This window comes from Hydra vulgaris, chromosome 09, assembly GCF_038396675.1.
Source record: "Hydra vulgaris chromosome 09, alternate assembly HydraT2T_AEP".
NCBI lineage: Eukaryota > Metazoa > Cnidaria > Hydrozoa > Anthoathecata > Hydridae > Hydra > Hydra vulgaris.
This window is the reverse complement of record NC_088928.1, coordinates 30560448-30582500: the sequence shown is the minus strand read 5'-3', so window position 1 is coordinate 30582500 and position 22053 is coordinate 30560448. Positions and strand designations below refer to the sequence as shown.

At 27.9% G+C, this 22053-nt stretch overlaps 2 protein-coding genes across 4 annotated transcripts in view; one reads left to right on the top strand and one right to left on the bottom strand.

Annotated features, from left to right (window-relative positions):
- Positions 1-10874, top strand: part of LOC100214568 (uncharacterized) — a 79988-nt gene extending 69114 nt beyond the window's left edge. For 2 of the 3 annotated variants that reach the window (XM_065805290.1, XM_065805291.1), the window contains exons 6-8: positions 7126-7178; positions 10300-10469; positions 10551-10874. In XM_065805290.1, coding sequence (XP_065661362.1) covers positions 7126-7178; positions 10300-10469; positions 10551-10807 — 480 coding nt within the window. In that variant the 3' untranslated portion in view covers positions 10808-10874. The remainder of the gene's footprint in view (positions 1-7125; positions 7179-10299; positions 10470-10550) is intronic. The other variant, XR_010640777.1, reaches the window with a different exon arrangement.
- Positions 10875-19470: 8596 nt separating this feature from the next.
- LOC101240149 (sedoheptulokinase) lies at positions 19471-21804 on the bottom strand. Its single transcript, XM_065805289.1, has 4 exons — positions 21152-21804; positions 20904-21079; positions 20375-20530; positions 19471-20081 (listed from the first exon to the last, which is right to left on the bottom strand). The coding sequence occupies exons 1-4, from the start codon at positions 21742-21744 to the stop codon at positions 19609-19611; spliced, it is 1398 nt and encodes a 465-aa protein (XP_065661361.1). The 5' UTR covers positions 21745-21804; the 3' UTR covers positions 19471-19608.
- Between the last annotated feature and the right edge of the window lie 249 nt (positions 21805-22053).

Sequence of the window (22053 nt, the reverse complement as noted above, 5' to 3'; positions counted from 1 at the left end):
ATTGCATATTAAAAAGAAACAAGAAAATGGCAAGCAAGATCAAAAGAACACAAAAAAAAAGGTATCCACAACTAAGCAAAAGATTCAGACTAGGGCTTGTAAACTTACCGCCTTTTTGATTTACCGGTAATTTGGTAATTAAAAATTGTAATACTGGTAAATCGGTAAATTACCGATAAACTTTATATATCATTAAATCAAAACAATTTTTATAATACCATTTTTATTAAATATCATTTTTCAAAAAGGAAAGCTATCCAATATCTTGTCTCCTAATCGAGATCTAAATTTAGTACAAATTAGTCCAGCTCCTGAAAATACTCTTTCAGGTTCAACACTTGTTGAACGAATGGTCATCAAGTAGTCAAAAACTATTTAAATGTACTTCTCTCATATATTTTTTTGTCGAAAGTACTCTAACCCTTTTTTTATAACTTCTTATAGACCTTTTGTGTTACTTTCTTTTAAATTCCTTTATTCTTGTTCATTTGTTTTTTAAGAAAAAGATGACGTTTTTTCTTAAAAAGTATGTAATGAGGTTGTTATTTAAATCCAAATCTGATTCATTTAGGTGTCTTTGAATACTCTTGCCAGATTCCGCATTATGTCAACAATAATTTTAATAATTATGCTTTGCTGCTGATATTAAAAATGCCATAATTGTCTTTAAGAGAAATAATAACATTAGGGTCTGTTATATAGTGCAACACGTCTGAAAACATCATTCTTCTTTCTTTAATACTATTTATTAATTCATTTTTTAGTGCAATACTTAAAAAAGTGTTTTGGTTACTGAACTTGTCTAACATAAGTTTTAATATAAGATCGGCTACATATAAATTAACCTTTTCAGTGCAGAGTGTTTCAACAACTAACCTAATAGGTTGCAAGCTTGATATTATATTTGAAAGTAATTTTACTTCACTTTCATTAAAATCAATTTCAATTTTTAAATCTATCAGATTTTTTTGAACAGTATCTTTAAGTTTTAAAAATCTTTCCAGCATGCTTAATAAACTACTCTATCTAGTTTTACAGTTTAAAATTAAAGAAAGTTTTTTTTCAGTAGTTTATTATTTTTGGTTGGTGATTTTCTGAAAAGTTTTACAACTTTCCGAGTTTTTGTAATTAAAGAATTTAATTCTGCGTTTTGTAGAACAAGTTGAGTAGTGTCAATATCTTCGTGGTCTACTTCAAAATTTTCAATTTCCATTTCCGAATAATCAGAATCAGAAACAACATTAAGTAATACATTACCATCATGTTCATTAATATCATGTACACCTGTTGAACTAATATTATAAAGTACCTTTATGATTGCCAATTGTAGGCCATGTACGATACATAACTAATGGTTTTTATTAGGTAACTTTACCATTGTTGTTATGCACACAATATTTGACAAAGCTATATTTAATTCTTTAAGCTTCTTTTCAATTAGTTATGTGCATACCTTAGCAGGTGCGGATCCATGAATCTGAGTCATTCCAAGATTCTAAAAATTCCAAGTCGCTTCCATGTATAGTAATATTTTTATACCGACGGTTTTTATTTGATGTTCATTTATCTGAAGGCTATGAGCTTTTTTATTCTGTGAAATTTTCTTTACAACTTTTTTCCTTATTTTATCAGCATAATCCATTACTTTTTTGTGAATGGTTTTGGGCAATTTTGGTAACTCTAGGTACCCTTTTGTCTTTAGTAACATCTTTAAAGCTTTAAATGTACAAAATTTATTGAAAGAAATGCCATCTTGTGTAATTATTTTTGAAAGTACAGTTTCAAGAGATTCGCTTCTTTTTTTGATAAAAGAAGTAATTTTTTAAACTTTTGCAACTGCTGGTTCTTTTGCGCGTTCTTCGATATTTCTTTTCAATAGTGATCGACCGAAACCGAAAGTACTGAAATTTCAGCTCAGTTAGGCCGTAGCCGAAACCGAAATTTCGGCCGAAACCGAAACCAAAATTTCGGCCGAAACCGAAACCAAAATTTCGGCCGAAGCCGAAACCAAAATTTCGGCCGAAACCGAAACCAAAATTTCGGCCGAAACCAAAACCAAAATTTCGGCCGAAATTTGAAAAAGAATGTTTAAAATCCCTGAACCTTTTATAATCACCGAATTAAAGCTTAAAAAACTATTTTACATATATCTAATCTTTTTCATGTTTTTTGGCAAAAGTCTGTTTCTTAAATTTGAAAGAATGTCTCCAGCAGTTAAAAACGACCTTTTTACTTTGTTAGATGTTGGTGGATGTCTAAGGAATCTCTTTGCTACTTTTGCCAATACTTTGCTTTTAATGTTGTTTTCTAATATAAATCTATGAAATTTCAGACCTTCTTCGGAGTTTGAATCAATTTTTGAGATATTGTCAACCCAACCAAGCATTGCAAATTGCAACATTTCAGCCCTCTGCCGTTTTGCTCTGGTGTCAAATAAGGGTATTGTTCTTTTTTTAATTGTAATAGGCTCAACTTGATTTGAAGTTGGTTTATTTTTAGGACTGCCGGTAGTTGTGAGTATTGCTTTTTCAGTTAGGAGATTTTTTAGAGTAAACGACTTCTTAAATGTGATGAAAGTCCGCTAAGTGATTGAAGTTTTGGATTGTGCGATCCACAAGATATTTTCAAATTGCAGATATTGCAAGTTCCGTATTTGAAATCACTAGCTGTCACGGTAAAATAATTCCATAAATCAGTTTTTTATCGATTATTTTCCATTGCAAAATTTAGCTGAGAAACTTTTGATTAAACTATTGGTTTGGGTTGCTTTACTTAAATGTTAATTCATTTTAAGAATAATTTGAGAATAGTAACTTAAAACTATTATGTAATGTGATTTCAATTAAAATTTCTACAATTGTTATAATTAAAAATTGATTTACTAACAAACGATTACAATTAGGAAACCGTTATGATCCCACTCTAAATTAAAAATTAAAAAAAACTTATAAAAGTTTCGGTTCATTTCGGTTGCAGTTTGAACCGAAATTTTGACAGAAACAGGAAAAGTAAAAAAATTGTTAAAGCAGAAATTTAAGTTTCAGTTTCGGCCGAAGCCGAAAGTTTCCGTTCACTACTTTTCAACACATTAATTTTATGTTGACTCTTTTGATGGGCATGTAAACCACTTGTACTACCACCTGTTGTTTTAATTTTTTTGCGCATTGTTTACAAATGGCTATATCTCTCGTTTCCGTACAATTATAGTAATTCCAAATTGAACTTTTATCCATTAAAAAGTCTTTAAAACAATTTTTAAAACAAAATTTAAAAAAATATACAATAGAAGCCAACATCTATTTCAAAGTTGTTTAATTAGAGTCATTAAGTTTACTCAAGCATTAAGTTTAAACAAAAGAATGCTTTGCACTTTTATATTTTTAATTTTTAATCTATTGACAAGGAAATAAATAATTTATTTAATATTTATAGTACGTTATTTAATAGATAAAAATATTCAGCAATTAGGTGTTAAAACAATCCTTACATAGCAGTTTGATTTACCTTACATAGAAGTTTGATTTACCGGTAAAAAAACTTGAACTAACTTTAGGTATTTACCGGTAAACTAATAACCGGTATTACAATACCAAATTCAGACTGATTTTATGAACAAAATTGGACTTGTTGTTGATTTCCCCAAATGTTGTGGTTCTGGATCGAGAACAAATGGCAATACTACAAGACACCTGTTTGCAATAGAAGAAAAAACAGCTGAAATTCTGGGTATTGATCAAAACTTTATATTCAGATTTTGCATTATATTCAGGATATGAAATAGACTGCTTAAAATTCAAGGATTATTGTTGTGACACTGTTAGGCTGCATGTGTCCCTTTATCCATGATATTTTATGACTCATTTTACATGATGTGTTATGATATGGAAAGGTTAAGGCTATCGCTTTCTACATTTCGTTAGCCTTTGATAAAGTTTGGTATAATTTTCTTTTCCATAAGCTCTCTTCTTATGATGTTTCAAGTAACATTTATAAGGTTATTGAATCCTTTCTTACCAATCGTAGTTTAAAAGTTGTCCTCAATAAACAGTACTCTTCTTCATTTCCTGTAACTTCAGGGGTTACTCAAGATTCTATCCTTGGCCCTACACTTCTTTTAATTTACATAAATGATTTCCCTGAAATTCTCACATTCAAGGTGGCATTGTTCGCTGATGATACTACCATTATTCTTGTCTTGATAAAAAGCCAATGATTGCTTAGAGGGGGCATTTGACCTTGAATGGGATTTTGCTACAGCATGAGCCTCTTAGTGGCTGGTAACTGGTTTTTACAATTTTATGGTATTAGTATTATGCCAAACAATGAAATAAATTATCCCTAAATTGTTTATTGTTTGGCAAATTACTAAACTTGTCAAAATTATTGTGAGTGATCTGATCTAGACACAACCGGGTGAACTTTTTCAGGTGTGAAGTGGAAGTAACCACATACCATCAGACTCATACTGTGTAATGCTCTTCTTTTATTGTAGTATAATACTTTTATTGTAGCAAAATAATTTTTATTTGACTAAACTTCAGCTGCTAATAGAACTTTAGTACCATCAAAAAAAACACACAATCAATAATGCTAGTTCTGCATGAAGCATTAAATTCTAATATTTCTTAAAATCATTTATCTTGTATGTCTTAACTATTTATCTTCTATGTTTTAATTATTTATCTAAATGTATATTTATTTAAATGTGTTCCTCAGATAAAAAATTTTTCAGCTAATCCATATCACATTATTCTAGATCTTCCTATATTTATGAACAGTAATGTACTTGATGATCATCTACTTTTCGTCTTTTAGGATTAACCCCTATTTCTGATCTTTCTTGGAAACCATATATCAAATCCATTGCAAAATTAATCTGCTAAGGTTGCATCTCTTTATCATGGGAGGCTGAATAAGTGCAAATTTCATATGTGCGAACTTGCATAAGTGCACCAAAAGAATTTGCAAACATTAACATAAGTGCGAACTGACATAAGTGCAAAGCAGTTGTAAAAACTGGCATAATTGCGAATTGGTATATGTGCAAACTGGCATAAGTGTGAAGCAGTTAGAAATTTGCACTTATTCCAGTTAAAAACTAGAATAAGTGCAAACTGGCGTAAGTACACCAAATAATATATCAAATAATAACATAAGTGCGAATTGGCAATTATGCCAGTTCACATTTATGCCAATTCACACTTATGCCAGTTTTTGCAACTGCTTCTCAATTATGCCAATTCACACTTAAGCCAATGTTTGCAAATTCTTTTGATGCACTTATGTCAGTTCGCACTTGTTCCAGTTTTTGCGACTGATTTGCACTTATGCTAATTTGCATTTATGGCAGTTTGCACTTGTGTCAGTTTTTGCAACTGCTTTGTACTTATGCCTGTTCACAATAATGCAAATTTGTATTTTCGCTAGTTCACACTTACGCCATTTGCACTTATGCCAGTTTGCACCTATGCCAGTTTGCACTTATGAAATTCACGCTTATTCAGTCATCCCCTATATCATGCTTGCTGCTTTCTAACTTTGGATTCTATTCTTTATCTCTATAAATCTCTAATCTATTTTTGAAAGAATGTCCTCGATTGAAAATTAATTAAAAATAAATACCATGCACCTTGTATTATAATTATTATTTATTATCATTATTATTATTATTATCATTATTATTATTATTAATATAATTAGTAACTCTTGAAGGTTATTTTAAAGAAATATTCAAATTATTGAGTACAAAATTTATATTACTTCTTTTAGGTATTAATTTATATACTTAATTAATTGTTATTAATAATATTAGTTTATAATGTATCTTATTTTCATTTTTTTATTTAAAAAAAAAGAATACTCTAAGATGTTTATATCATAATAATTTTATTATATAATGTATATTATTTTACTAATTGTTTATTTAAATTTAATCTATTTTAATTGTATATGAATATGTATATATATATATATATATATATATATATATATATATATATATATATATATATATATATATATATATATATATATATATATATATACATATATATATATATATATATATATATATATATATATATATATATATATATATATATATATATATATATATATATATATATATATATATATATATACATACATACACACACTAATAGTAATGTGCACTTAGCTAAGTAAACCTGCATTATACTAAAATAGGGAGCTTTGAGGGCTTTAGTACATACATTAAGACCATCTAGGGAGATGAAGGGGAGTAATGCTAATATCTTCTATACTATCAACTAATCAACAAGGGTTGGGGTTATTTTTTTCGTTATTCTATATTTTTTTCTTCTTTTATTGAAACAAACTATATAAATTTATGTTAGTTTTAATTAAATTAATTCTAATTTACAATTTCAACACTAATTCACAAATTCAGCACTAATGTTGTTGAATTTACAAAATAATTAGAAACTAAGTGAAAGCACAATTTAATTTTAAAAGTAGTAAAATATACATTCACTAACTGATATATGCATAGGTAAACAGAGTGTGCCCACATCAACTGAGTGATTGGTTTAAACAGCCACTCTTGGTGTTAAATCTTCTTTCAGTTAGTTTTTACTTATTTTGCAAATTCAGCAACGTTTGTGCTAAGCTCAGGAAATAGTTTTAACAGTATCATAAAATTGGCAAGTTTTTTTTACATTTGGTGTAACATATTAAATGTTATATAAGATACATGTTATATAAAATAGTATATAAAAGGCTCTTATCTATAAAAAAGTATGCTAAATAATGTTTAAGTATGTAAGTAAGTTTGCTAATGAATGTATATAAAAAATGACTCTTTCTTATTAAAAAAATATGTTAACCATTAGCCATGATCTCCTCTGTACAAACATTAAAATTTTGTATTTTGTATCTGATTTTGTTTTGATCAGTCCAACCATTTCTAGATCAATTTTGTCTTTTTAAATACTTTTAAATAAACTTTGTAAATTTATTTATAAATTATTAAGTATTGCATGTGTTGAACATTTGGTTATAAATGTTAAACATTCCCATATATATAGTTTCAGTTTACTAGCATTTGGTTTATAGCAAATAAATTAATTTATAACAATTTATAATTAGCTTAATGGGCAATCAGCTGCCACAGGATGGAGTGTGACCACAACAATTGGAAAGTAAGTCCTGAAATATTTTATTTATAGATCTAATAAACTTTTCAAGGTGTTTTGTCTAAAAGTTACATTTAATCTTCAAGATGTCAAGGTTTCTACTAATGAGTGGTTTCTACTAATGACCTATTCAAGGTCTTGAAAATTTAGACATAAAACATGCAATGTGCCAAATAAAAAAAATTTGTTCAATTTTTTTTAACTTTAGTAGTCACCCTTAAAGTACTTTAGAAAATTACTAAATACATGTTGTTTTTGAAAAACTTATTTCAAACAAGGTTGCAGGTAACCACTATTTAAGTTGGAAGCTACTATGAGCCAAAACAAAACAAAAAAGTTACTAAAAGCTGGCAGCTACTAAAAGCCAAAAGAGACCACCTGATTCAATGTCCTGTCACATGAAATCCTTTGTGTTGAAGAGTATTTGTATTATAAAAAAAAAAAAGAGCACTTTTAAAATCGGAGCAAAGTGCTAAAAGTTATAACTATGGAAAAGACTAAAATTGGGGAGCTTTAAGCCCTCAATTTACCCAATTTTAGGCAATGTAAATGCCTGTTAAAAAGAAAAAAACTTGAGTTTTAAACAAAATTTAAAACAACAAAAACATTAAAATATTTATTATTCTAATACATATGCTTATTTATATTAAGTTTATATTTTTTACATAATTCATCTATCTATTAATTTTCCTTAGAGTAAAAAAAGTTAATGCTAAATTAAACCTTTCCTTAAAATAATTTAAATCATTTAATTAATTAAATAATTTAAATCTAATAATTTAAATAAATATTATCTATATAAAAAATTTTCTGCTTGTGGGTGCAGGAATTTTCTTAGATTTTTTCTTTTTTCTTCTAACCATTTCGGTTATTTTTAAATTGTAGATAGTGATTTCAAATTACTACAAGTAAAAAATTGGAAATGCAAATCATTGGATCCTTAATCTGTAAAATCTTTTACAGCTTCATACAGCAGTAAAAAATAATTTTAGCCTTGAAAAATAATATGATATAAAATTAAGGTGATTAAAATTGCTATACATGATGAGTTCTTAAAATTCTATGTAGGTTCAATTTCTATGTAGGTTCAATTTCTATGTAGGTTCAATTTCTATGTAGGTTCAAATTTAGAATAAATAGCTTCTCCTCACTGTTCAGTAAACTTGCATATACTACAGTTATGGTGTTCAACAAAAAACCAAACATGACACAGCAAAATGTTAAAACGAAATGAACATTTTTCCCTCCTGAACTTCTGTAAAGTCATGGGTAGATAAGGAGTTTTTTAATGCAGTAATTGCTAACTTATGCTCTATCTTAAAAAACAAGATTATTTTACTTTTTTAAAGTATTTCATACATTGAACAGTAGGTCATGCACTGATCTATTGGTCATATACTGAACTATAGATCAAAGTTGAGGAACTTGAGATAATCCTATTTTATCAATAGTATATCCAGGTTTTTCCGGATTTTGTTTGATTTTCATGCAACCTTAACCTTGATACCTCTCTGTATAACATTTTTAGTCTTCAAATCAAATTCATCAAGTTTTTCAAATTCAGTCAGTAAATTTTTGAAAGTGTTTTGCTGTGTTTTTCATACCAGTATTAAGGACATCTGAGAGTTCTTAGTTTTCACATTTATCAAATTTTCACAGACATGCAATATTTCTCACATGGCTCAACAGACCAAGCACAGTGTTTGTGCACTTTAAATTAAATGCTATGAAAAAACTTGACATCTAGCAAATTAAGTTTTTCTAATACTATTCTTAAGTTAAAGTTTGATTAAGGAGAATCTTCAACAATTCAAAAAAAATTCAACTTGTTTCTCCGCGCAACGGCCTTGTTCGTCAAGGTTCGTGTTTCGGAGTTATAGAGTTGAGAGAGGGTGATAACCACAAGTAGCCTCCTCATCTGTAGTGGCCTTCTCGGCTTTGGGGAGGTGAATTATTTAAAAAAAAAAATTACAAGAATATGACTTTCGACTTGAATGCAGAGTTAAGGTCTAAAGCATTTTGATTTATTAAGTTCTTTATGAAAGATGATGCCTCCTGAACATACACAAGATTCACTGTCTAAAAATCTATCTGTAAAGATATTTAAATAATGGCCATTATTTTTTCAGCACTTAAAAATATCCTTCGCGCTCAACAACTTGTGGAAGCATATCTGGTTTGGGAAAACTTGGGATTTATAAATTATTATATTATAGAGCACAAATATTTTATGTACATTTTAAAAAATGAATTCTTATTCACATAGTCAAATTGGCTGCACTAAAAAAATGTTGTATAGATATAAAAGCCTCACCTATTATAACATAGGATCAGTTTAACCTTATGATCAGGAAACTTTATTCGTGGTGAAGACTCTCTTTTTTCTATATAATGTATTCATTATGTACAAAATGTATTAAAAGTATTAAAAATGTATTAGTATTAAAACTGTAAAAACATTGTGAAAACTTTGTAAATAATACTTATAAAGTTAATATTTATAAATAACCTTTCTACTATTATTTTCAAAAAAATAGTTGTTAACTGTTTGGGTTTTGTTAATAGAAAGTTTCAATATATACTTTAAGGATCTTCTATTAACCTTGTTAGAAGGACATTTAACAGTTACAACCAAGATTTATGTGCCAGTTGATAAATAAAATATTGCCTCTTAAAATCCAGTTAGCATTTATTTTATTTAATACCAAAAAACTAATCTACTAATACCAAACTAATAAAAGCTTCATTTGACACGAGATTAAACCTGACGGTCTTTTTGGCCTAGAAGTGGTCTGCGTAAGATATGACAATGCTGCATAAATCATAACAATCTACTGGCAATATCATAACAGTCTAATTGTCTTGGTAACTAAAAACATGTTAATATTACTACTCAAGACACTTATAAAACTTAATTGCATTTTTATATAATTAAATATGTTATGTTAACTGTTTTCTTACTTTTAAATATAAAAGTATTTGTATTTCTTTAATGATTCTTAAAATACTTCGTTTTCATTCTGTAGAATGCAAATGAATTTTTTTTTCCAACTCAATCTTGTTGCAATAAAAAAACTCTAAAACGCTAAATTCAAATAAAATAAATATTATAAACGTTTTGTTGTAGCACATCGAAACCGAATGAATTTATTTTCAATTTTACAGTCTTATTCAATAATTGGACAATTGATTTTCCCAGAGGTCTCCTCGACGCGTACAGAGATGATTCATTTATACACACAGAATGTTCTCTTGATGTTTACTATATGAGTGAGGATACGTCTTTAGGAATAAGAGGTTTTTATTTAAAATAAAATTTATAATCGCATTAATTTTCTTTCAAACTTTTCTTGATCTGTTGATTATTTTATTTTTTAGATATAAATGACCATCCTGAGTTCTTTGTTATGATAATAACCATGAGTGCTATCTGCTTTTTACTTGTTTTGGCAATTGTTTTTCGGTTTGCAACTGGTACTGGCCGAGCATTCTCTTCAGAAGTTTGGTCTTACTATAACAAGATAAAAAAGCTGAAAAAAAACGAGTCAACGTCCGAGGAAATAATAGAGCGAATGAAAACTTCTGCAATGGAAGAAGCTGGATTAAGACAACTACACAATTTAACAGGAAAATAAAAAAAACGAAATGGGAAAGGAGTTGTACGTTTGTTTGCAATTACAATTTGTCGAGTTTATAAATGTATCATTTTTGTTTTCATATTTCATTTTTTCGCCATTTAATCACACGTAGAATTACAGTGAACCTACGTGAACTTAGGTGTAAGCACATTACGCGCTAGTAAAAAAAGAATTGTTAAAACTCACGTATTATTAAAGAACATTTTGAAATAACGTAGTTTGAAAATTATAACTTGTTTGCAATTTCAAACTTGATAACCCTATAAATGATCAGGACTAATAGCTTTTTATAACGTCTAATGTAATCTTGTAAATTGTTGTAGCCTCTACACAATCTAATAACTTTTCTTTTGTCACTTTAAAAAAAACACATCAAAGTTTACGGTCAAAACGATTGACTTTAAAAAACAGCATTAGTTTTACGTTATTGTTTATATTTAATACAACATAGTATAAAAAAGTTTCACAAAATTAAAGCTTATAAATTGAAGATATTCTTCATATACTAAAGGTTTCTTTCAAATTTCTGCAAAGAAACAAAAAATTGTTTTTAGTAGAAAAAGTAATTTTGTTCTTGATCTAGAATAAACTACTTTCTTGAAAAAATTACTTACGAGCAATTTATTTCTTCTGGTGCTTTCTGCAGCTTATATTTGTCTAGGCAGCGTTTGCTGTTCTAAATAAACTAATGACCAGCAGCAGCTTGAAACCTATGGCCTGAATTTTAATTACAAGAATCTTAGAATTTTGAGCAGTTCTATTAAGTTACACAACTTTAAGAATTTTTAACCCTATTCATTTTAAACCACAACCCCTGCTTATTTTTTTGTTGTCCTAACATCACTTTTGTCATAAATATTGCTTTAGTTTTGAGCGTCATTTCAAAACCTAAAAAAATAGTGTTAAGTTCTGGAAATACGATAAAAGTAAGTTTTTATGAAATTATAAGCATCATCTTTTAAAGCCTTTTTTAGTAAGGAGAATACAAGGAAAAGATTAATATATCTTTGCGTTCCGAACACAAATGTTACGCAAATGTAACTTTTTTTAACGTTTTTTATTCAAAAAATAGTTGCCTTTTCAAATAATTAACTATTATTCAATATTGGGAAAAATTGTTAACAAAAAAAAATTACAAGCACTGTCAAATCTGTTTTTTATTTGTTTTGGTGGGTTTTTTTCGGTTTGCAACAAGTACTGCCCGAGCATTCTCTTCTTGAAGTTTTATATAACAAGATAAGAAAACTAAAAAAAACGAATCATCATCCACGGAAATAATAGAGCGTCTTAAAACTTCTGCAATGGAAAAGGCTGGTTTAAGAGAGCAGACTTTAATTGGAAAATAAAAAAGTGAAATGTGAAATAAATTGCTTTTACAAGCACTGTTCTAAAACGGAATCCACAACCTGCCTGTTCCCTCTCTCCCTATTGCTTATTTATTTTATTTTAGCACAAAAATTAAATCTAATATTTTTATTAAGAGTTTACCTCTTCACAAAATTTTTTCCTTTTTTTAAAAAGGCTCCAAAATCTTTAGTGTGCTTGCTAAAAATTTAAAATACCTTATGCGCCCTTTATTCACTAGTCAAATGTTGGAGGTTTAGGTTAAAAATTTGAATACTTAAAAAATTTTAATTGAAAGTAAGGACTAAACTTTTGCCCCACTCCTTTAAATCTAAATTAACTTTAAAAACTAAAAACTTTAATCCTAAAAAAACTCCTTTTGCCCCACTCCATTAAAATTTTGTGTATGATTTTTTTTACTTTTTAAAACAAGAAGAAAATTTATTAAATGAATTTTAGAAATAATAATGTGTCAAAATTTCAAAAATATTGGTATTAATAAAGTTATTGTTTTGGCTTTCGTCAAAAATTTTAATGAAAAGCAAGTAAATCAGATTCAGAGAAAGTTTGTTTAAGAAAAGTTGCTCAATTTAAAGTTCTAGTTAGTAGCAAATCTTAAGCATCTAAATATAGTTGCAGGCAATTATTTTTAGCAGTTTAGTTAGAACATGGAGGGAAATACTCTTGTTTATATTGTGACAGTGAAAAGTCAAATTTGGGAGAACTTTTAATAACTTAAAGTTGCTGTATGGAAGCTTTGCTAAGATAGATCTAAAAAACGTTTTTTGTATATTAAAAAAAATGTTATACATCCATATCTCTTTGATGTAGCTGGAGATAAGAATGTATTTGAAGTATGTCCTTCACTAGAACTTTATTTGCTGATGGAGGTTGTGATAGTGATTTCAAATGTGTTGTGTAAGGAACCTGTTTTCGGTGTCTGGCTAAATAACCTGGATATTTAGGCATGGATATAATAGAGGTAGCTAGAATGATAGAAGTGCTTACAAAAATCGGAAGCTTCTGCTTCCGACTAAAACATTATTACTTAATATGAAAATAATTACATAACGTAAACTTTAATATCAACCTTTAATGATTAATAATTCCTTCGAGATTAAAACTAAACTCCATGAAGGTTATATAGATACCATTGAAAAGCATGTTGAGAAATTGAATGTAAACTTGTAAAAGAAGAATTTTTAGAAAAGGTATTTTTGAATATGTGACGCATCTGACCAAAACCAGTCGGATGTCGCGTTATGTTATATTGAGAAAACCATCAAAACATCTCAAAAATTCAATTTTTATCATTATTTATTTTATAATTGCGCATAATTGTTTACATAATTATGTAAACAATTATGCAAAAAAGGTAATTGTTTACATAATTATGTAAACAATTATGCAAAAAAGTAAATAATGATAAAAATTGAATTTTTAAGATGTTTTGATGGTTTTCTAAATATAACATAACGCGACATCCGACTGGTTTTGGTCAGATGCGTCACATATGAATTTAAATTAAATATAAAAGCAATTCATATTTATTAAGTTTTTATGTAGTAATAACATAACGTAGTAAGACATACTATCTATTTAGTTTTTGGATTTTATGATTTATGTAGCTGAAAAACTGTGTAATGAATTTTTTTTTTTTTTTTCAATTTTTTGCGGTATAATTTATTTTATATTTACAAGATAGTAAATATAAAATAAAAAGCCGGAGCAAGAAGAAGATATACCGTCTTATCGCCGAGCCCCATTATTGCCGTTATTACTATTTAAAAATTAAGAATCAAACAAAAAGGTTTAAAAGGAAAAGAAATTGAGTAAATTAGAATACAGTCCTCGGAGATATTACAAACGCTAAACAGTAAAAGATATTAAAAATAAACAATTACATAAATTTTTTATTTTAGTATGAAATAAAAGTCAAATAATCAAGACAAAAATACTGAGTTGTGATGACTTTTTCAGTTTAGTTATTTTACCTTTTGATCTCGTTTTGAAAAAATATTTAAATTTGAAGTTTTTTTCTAATAAGTACGTTTAAATTCTCTTTTGAATTTTTCTAAAGAGAAGTTAAAAAGAGTTTTATTTTAATAGTATTTTGAAAGAAATTTTTCCACAGAAATGGTCCACGATATTGAATTTACCATGAACTGAGCTTTAAATAAGTGTTAATGAGAAATTTTTGTGAGGTATGAGTAAAAGATACAAGATAAACCATGTTTTGATTTGAACATAAACAGCATAACTTGGTATATATTAAGTGCATTGAGTGCAATAAGTTTCTTTAAGAGATTCTCAATTAACAGTTCTGTTAACGCCAAATATAATTCTGTTTTTAAAATATAAAATATAAAACTTTTTAAAGACTCAAAATTAAGTAATAGTTTACCTCTATATAGCACAGAAATTTTTTTGGAGATTATATTTTCGATAGATTTAACATGATGTATTTTCACCTAATTTCACTTCACGAAAGTTAATAGTCGATTCTCTTTTAATAACTATATTATTCATAAATAGATTGGGTAATTTTAAAGGATGGTTACTAGGTTTGTGGAATAACATAAATTTAGTTTTCTCTATATTAAATGCAAATTTATTACTTTTAATCCACATTAGTTTTTAATAATTCTTTATTAAATATTTTAAACAGATCTTTTATACTATTGTTTGAGTAAAAAAGATTAAGTTCTTTAGCAAACAATAAAAACATTTAAAATTTTAGATGCTAAATATAAACCATTTATATACAGTAGGAATAGTAGTGGTCCTAAAATTGATCTCTGGGAAACACCATAAGTTATAACGTGCTTATTGATTTCCTTAGCTTTATATTCTATATATTGTTTTCTGTTTGACAGGTAAAACCAGAGTAAGCTGTTTTTTAACACTCCATAAAGTTTTAGTTTTTCTATAAGTATGTCATGATTAACAGTGTCAAATGGTTTTGACAGATCAATAAAAACTCCTAATATAAGCAGTCATTATTGAACCCATTGGGTATATAATTTGTAAGTTCGATTACTGCATGATCCGTTAAGTGATTTTATTTAAACCCAAATTGTTTATTATATACTATATCGTTCTCAGTTAAATAGTTATAAAATATATCATACATGATACGTTCTAATAACTTTGAGAAACATGGTAAGACATAGATAGGTCTATAACCAGACATGTTTGTGTTATCACCAGTTTCAAAAATAGGTGTGATTTTAGCAATTTGTAACTCCTACAGTAAAATACCTGATTATAAGGCTAAAAATGTGAAACAGAGATGGCTCAATAATATCAAAGATTGCGTTAACTACGTTTACACTAATTTTATCAATGCCAGCAGATTTATTTTTTTTAGACTATTTCAAGCATTTCGCAACTCGCTTATGTTTATATTAACTACTTTCATAAATATATTTGTTGATTTCATATGGATTCGAAATTTGTAGTTTTTTTTTTTTTTAATTTTATCGGTGAACTTTGGCCCAAAATCAACAAAAAAGTTGTTCAGCTTTTTCAAATATGGCTTCTTAATTATTAACTATTTTCCCATAAATTAAGAGTATTTGCGTCAAATTATTGTTTGCACATTTATTTTTAGCAATTATTTGCTTGATCACTTTCCACATTGTTCGTGTATTTGCATGGGTTTTTATCAACATCTTTGCATAATGTACTTTTACAATTTTTGTAATTTTTTTTAATTTTATGTGTTTTATGTTTTAAATAACTACATAAAGCTTTTGTTTCCCCTTGATGAACTATTTAAAATATTTAGTCATCCAAGGGTTTAAAAGTGATTTAAAGTTTATAAATATTTTTTTCATGGAAATGCCAAACAGTAGTATTTACAAAACTGCGCTGAAAAAAGTTTATGTGCATTATTTGCTTCTTGTGATTATAATATAAGATTCCAATCAACTTTTTCTGATAAGAGATTTCGAAAGTACATCAAAGAGTTTTAAATGATCAGTCGCATTATGATTGTAGATTTTAAGAAAGAATGAATAGGAGTTATATTATCTGTAAATTATTGGGATGTGATGATGTCACTTTTGATTAAGCCAAATTGTAATTGGCAATTATGAAAATTGTTACTAAATATATTATCAAGTAATGTCAATGTGTTAGTTATTCTGCTAAATTTGATTATTGTTGGAATCATATTATGTTGAATAAGGATATCTACAAAACATCGAGCATTTACATTTGAACCACGATTTCACAATCATTTAATGGGATGGAAAGAATTGAAGACCAACTCGTTGTTTTATTAAACGAAATTAGGATGCCATTAAGAGTGTTTGCTGATCAATGTTTTGAATCTGTTCATCACAGCATGTTTTAAACTCTGAGTAAAATCTCAACTTCTGAATCTAAATTTGATCATAGAGAATAAATTAATCATAGAGAAAAGCGATGTTAGAATACTTAAGGGTTAGAGTTTTAATGACATCAATTCATATAAACTTTTTATTATAAATATAAATTTTTAATAAAACTTGATTCATAAGTTTTTATGAATTTTCGTATTATAAAATATTCTTAACATATTTTATCTTTTATATTATGTTTTTAGTATTATATTATATTAAATCTATCCATAAATCGTGAATATTCACGTAAAGTACATTGTGGGTTTTACTTTATATGGTAATATATACTTTATATGGTAATATGTAAACATCAAAATATTTTTTGAAAAACGTTTATCTCGCAAAACGTTTATCTCGCAAAACGAATAATTTTGTACTATTACTGACACATTCTATGCATCACATTTTTGCCCTACACTAACAACTTTTATGAGCACAACATTTAATGACTATTCTCGACTATTGATTATTATTCCTGTTTATATTCACTTTATTTAACGATTATTTTTTCGTAATTATTTTTTTAGAGGCTCTTTGGCTTCCACTGGGCATATGTTCTTTTTTACTTTTACCTCACTCTGCTACCCTCTTTTTAACTTTTCATGCACTTCTAAGGCGTTACTCGGTGTAGCTTCACTAAAACGCATTGCATTAACAAAAACAAATATATATATTTGTAGAATCAAGATATTTTACATTCAAAAAAATAACAACAGTAATTTATTTACTTTACCTTCGAAATAATAAAAATTTGGGTTGTCAACTCAGCGCGACTGTACTAACATGCCTGAGCTAATGGCGAGAGCAATATCCTTCAGATTTAAATCTGGTCTTTACTCAAAGAGGATATTATCTGATGACAATGTGAATTTAAAAGGCTCAAATGTTACCACTGGAAGAATCTCACACACCTTAAAAGATTTCCCAATGCAACCAGTGCAGGAAGTGGATTCAGAGGTGAAACCATCAAGGGATTTGACAAACAGCACATTTCACAGTATATTTAGAACTATGAGGAAATTTTTTTGTCATCTTTTCAGCACGTGCTTGGAGCTTTTTGGTTTCTTGCGAATCAAGCGATCTAATGCACATTAGACGCTTTATTCTCTGATCAGCAAAAAACGTCTGTTTATTAAAGGGGAACTTTGAACGGAACGGGAAACACGTTTTATAGAATGCAATTGGTAGAACAACAATTGCAGTCTATAAAAGGTAGAGCACTTATGAGATGCCATATAAAAAAGAAAGAGTAATTCTTTTTTAAACTTCTCCATCTTTGCTTTAGTTGTTATCTTTATTTTTTTATGACTTGATATCAATATAGTTCTTGTGATGCGTATAACTCATATCAAGGACACGTTTCTTTGAAACTGTTGAAACATTAGAATACAGCATTTGCAGCCTAATACAAACTTACTCTGCAATGAAAGAAAATGAGGGTTTTTGTTACCATTTGTTTCAGATACAAAACGCGACCTTTTGTAAATGCAGCATCTAACAACATTCTCTGATCCAAAAAGTGGGCAGTCAAACTTTCAAGTAAAAATATATTGACAAACATGAATAACTTTATAACGTTAATCTACCGTATATTGCGTATAAGTCAAAAGGTTGTTCCCTCAAGAAATTAAAAAAATTAAAACAAAAGAATTAAAAAAAAAAAAAAAAGTTATATTTAGATCTAAAAGTGATGTAATAAAAAATGTAAGATTATAAAAAATAAAAAAATTGGAAAATTTCAGGCTCCTTACCTGAAATGAATATTTAGTCCGTCGATCATCAAATTTTCCACCGTAATTAACTATACAGAGTTGCAAACTTTGCACATTGTCACAATTTGCTGCTTCATGGGTCCAAGACACAAAATATATTTAATTAAAAATTAGTAATACAATTAGTATGGTCAAGTTCGCCGATACATATATTGGTATGATCAAATTTGTCGAAATTCACGAAGTCTAAAACTTATGATTAATTCATCTTTATATTACGTGGGTAAATTGTCAACTAACGAAGCATAAAAAAATTCTTCGTTTGCAAAAACATGTTTGTAAACTTATATAAAGGTTGGGTAAAGTAAAACCTTTTATATCTTGAAATAAAAAAGATTGGAATGAACTACTAATGACTTTTTTTTATCGAGCACTTAGTAAATCTTGAAAAAAAAATTAAAACTCTTCATTTCTATAATATTTTCTTATTTTTTTCTTGATAGGAGCCCTGAGATTTTGTACTAGATTCATTTTTTATGGTGGTTTTATCCCACTTCTTTAATTCTTTTGTTTTAAAGTCAGTACTTAATTTTTCTTCCTTAAACTACTTACGTACCTTGACTGCCACAATATTGCTCACACGTACGAAGTCCAAGACTGTTTGCAGTATTATGTATTCTAGGTATCAGATCGCGGATCTGATACCTTGAAATTGCGGATCCTAACCTCCTAGTAAAAGGAAGAAACTTTTAGGTTTTTTAATTTGGTAGATCCAGACCATCTTGTAAGTAGAGGGCGATTTTTAGGTTAATTTATTATTGAGCAGGAAAGTCGACGAATCATAGGACTTTATTAGTTAATTTTTCCTAAAATATTAGTCTTTTACTGTCTTAATCTATGTTACTATTATATTACGTCATATATTGATATCCCAACAGTCCTATTTACAATTTGTATCACATAATTTTATTAAAATTTCATATCACTCTAAAACAACCTCTCTACTTACTTCCGTTTTTCAAACAGCATGCCGTGTTAAACATATGTTTACAATAAAATATATATATATATATTCCGAAAAATTAAAAAGAAGCAATCGCTCCATTGCCCCCTTACCACGAATCTGCTTTTGCAAGATATAAAATTGATACTATTGGCTTTGTAGAGGTTTAAAATGGAGTTAGAGTAATGAATATGGCAAACAAAAACTCATTAATTGTTTGAATAGTTTTATCAATTTTGAAATAAATTTCTAAAAAAAAATGTCATGTTCTAAAAATTTAACTTATTAATTAAAAATATTATGATTTAAAAAAAAAATTTAGCAATAAAAATTATATTTTTAAAATGTTTTTTAATCCATGTCAAGTGAAAACAGAATGGATCCTAAAGAAGCGTCTCTTGATTTATCTACTAATCTCCACGGAACCTCAAAATCTTTTGAAATAGCTTCTCGCAATCTAGAGCATTGTACAAAACAGCGACCAGTTCCTGCAATTTGAGTAATACCATACTTTTTCAAGCAATTAATTGGAAGCATAGCAAGTAGATTTTTTGATAAACCTTCAAACAACGCTTGCGTAATACCAGATAATGTTAAATTTGAAAGTGATATATTAGAAATGCTTGCTCGCGCACTAGGATCGTGTCTTTCACCATAAATAGTTGGAGTTATAATTAGAGAATCTTCAGTAAACTGAATGTCTTCAATTGAAGACATCGATAAAAGTTTGTCCATTAGTTCTTCGTTAGATGGGATATTTGAACAACCTATTATTTGGCACCATGACAAAAAAGTAGAAACAAATTGGTCAAAAACGTTACCACCTGAAGAAAAAGAACTTTGTATAACAAATATGAAATAAATGTTACGATACATACTTAGCTATGAGTGGAGGTAGAGGAGTTGGAGAAGGGGATTTCTTAATACACTTCTATAACATCCAATACATAAAAATAACCTTTCTAGATATTAGAGTAAATAAATATAGAATAAATATACTAATGTGTAACAGATTATATATATATGGCCTGGCACTATAACTGGCTAAACAAATGGGTACTTGCAAAAAAGCTAACCGTTTATAAAAGCAGTTGTGATTTAAAGCACAAGAACCTACCGTTTAAAGAAGCAGCTGTAAGTAAAACGAAATTCTTATCGTAAGGAGTGATTGCTATTGTTGGACTATTCGACTTAATGTCCAATACTGACCTCGTAGAGTCTTGATTATAAGGAACACGTATTGAAAGCTGACAAGATGTCCCCATATTTAAAACTATATGTAGAATATAAAATTAAGAAACTCTATTTTGATATTCAAACCTTTTATAAAGCAATTGTCTAAATCATTGGAAATATAAGATAAAACATACTTATAAAAAAACTTTTACAAGCATAAAAATGGTTGAAAAAATACATGGCACCTAGAATGTGCTAAGAATTTAAAAATAAACTAAACAATTTTGAAAAAATATCATGTAGACATTTTTTGGTAAAAAGATATTTTAAATACACATAAAATCAAAATACTTTGGCATTAAAAATATTTCTAGTGTCATAAGCTTTACGTTTATAAGAAAATAATTCTATTATTTATTAAAATATGATACATTGTTAAAATTTTTTTTAATAATAATATTAAATATTACCTGCCTCCGATAATTGTGCTGAGCATGCCCGAATAGAACATTGATGATCTCCAAGTGCTACATAAACTATGGTAGAACAACTCATTCCATACACTGGATAGCATATATTACCCACAATGGTTCCTGCTGGTACAACATCAGGAAGAATCGAACAATCAAATAAGTCCTGCTGTAGCCTAAAAAAGTTTGATAATTTTCCATTTCTCTCAGGAAATAAAAACTAATAAAATAAGCTAAATCAAAAATACTCATTTTTCATCCAACAGTTTTTTATCAAATCAAAATAACCCCAGCTGTTGGCATTATGAACACTCATAATAGGCTTCTCTTTTAGAGTGAGTAGCCAAACCACAAAATCCATAATTGTTCCACACATATGATACGAACTAAAAATGTTTGGGGTTTCTCTTTGTAGCCACAACATAGAAGCAAGACCAAAGCCAGAAGATATATTTGGACAACTTAAACTTTTTAAAAATGCTTCTTCACAACGTTGATCCTGCCATGTTATAAGATTTGTATTTGAAAAAACAGTGTTTTTATACAAGGATATCAAAGAGTTGTTGCTTGTTTTTTGACTATGTTTTTGCTCCCACAACAATAAACCATGCATTTGTCCAGTAATACAAATTTTGTCAACTTCTTTTATATGCTTTAGTTGATTTAAGCAATGATCAAGCATTTGCAGAATAAGTTCTGGACTTTGCTCATGAAACAAGCGAGAAGATGTTGAGACTGTAGCATTATGAGATGCTGAAAATGATTCTACAACATCACAGTTTTTAAGAATACACACTTTTATTGAAGTTGTTCCAATGTCAATTCCCACCGAAAAAGACATGTAGATAATTGGAAAATACTGTCAGAATTAAATAATAAAATTCTAAAAATAATAATAAATAATAAAAAATTTAACAAAAAAAAACATGTCACAAAAAGATCATTATACAATAAAACTCAAGAAAATATAATATAAAATTATTTTTTATAAATAAAGCATGTTTTTTATTTCTAATAACTACGTTAGTACTAAAAATTAACAAAAATGAACGAAAAAAGAATTTCGCATAATAATTAAAAACGCATAATAACTGCTGTTTATACATGACCATGATATGCTAAGAGGTCAAAGGATATTTCACATGACAAT

Bases quoted from the DNA above. Each gene is read 5' to 3' on its own strand.
- LOC101240149 (XM_065805289.1), bottom strand. From the start codon at position 21,744: ATGTCTTTTTCGGTGGGAATTGACATTGGAACAACTTCAATAAAAGTG. The intron at 21,080-21,151 runs GTATTTTTGATT...AAACTTTTTTAG, and splicing joins AACTGTTGGATGAAAAATGA to GCTACAGCAGGACTTATTTG. The intron at 20,531-20,903 runs GTAATATTTAAT...TTCTACATATAG, and splicing joins AGCACAATTATCGGAGGCAG to TTTTAAATATGGGGACATCT.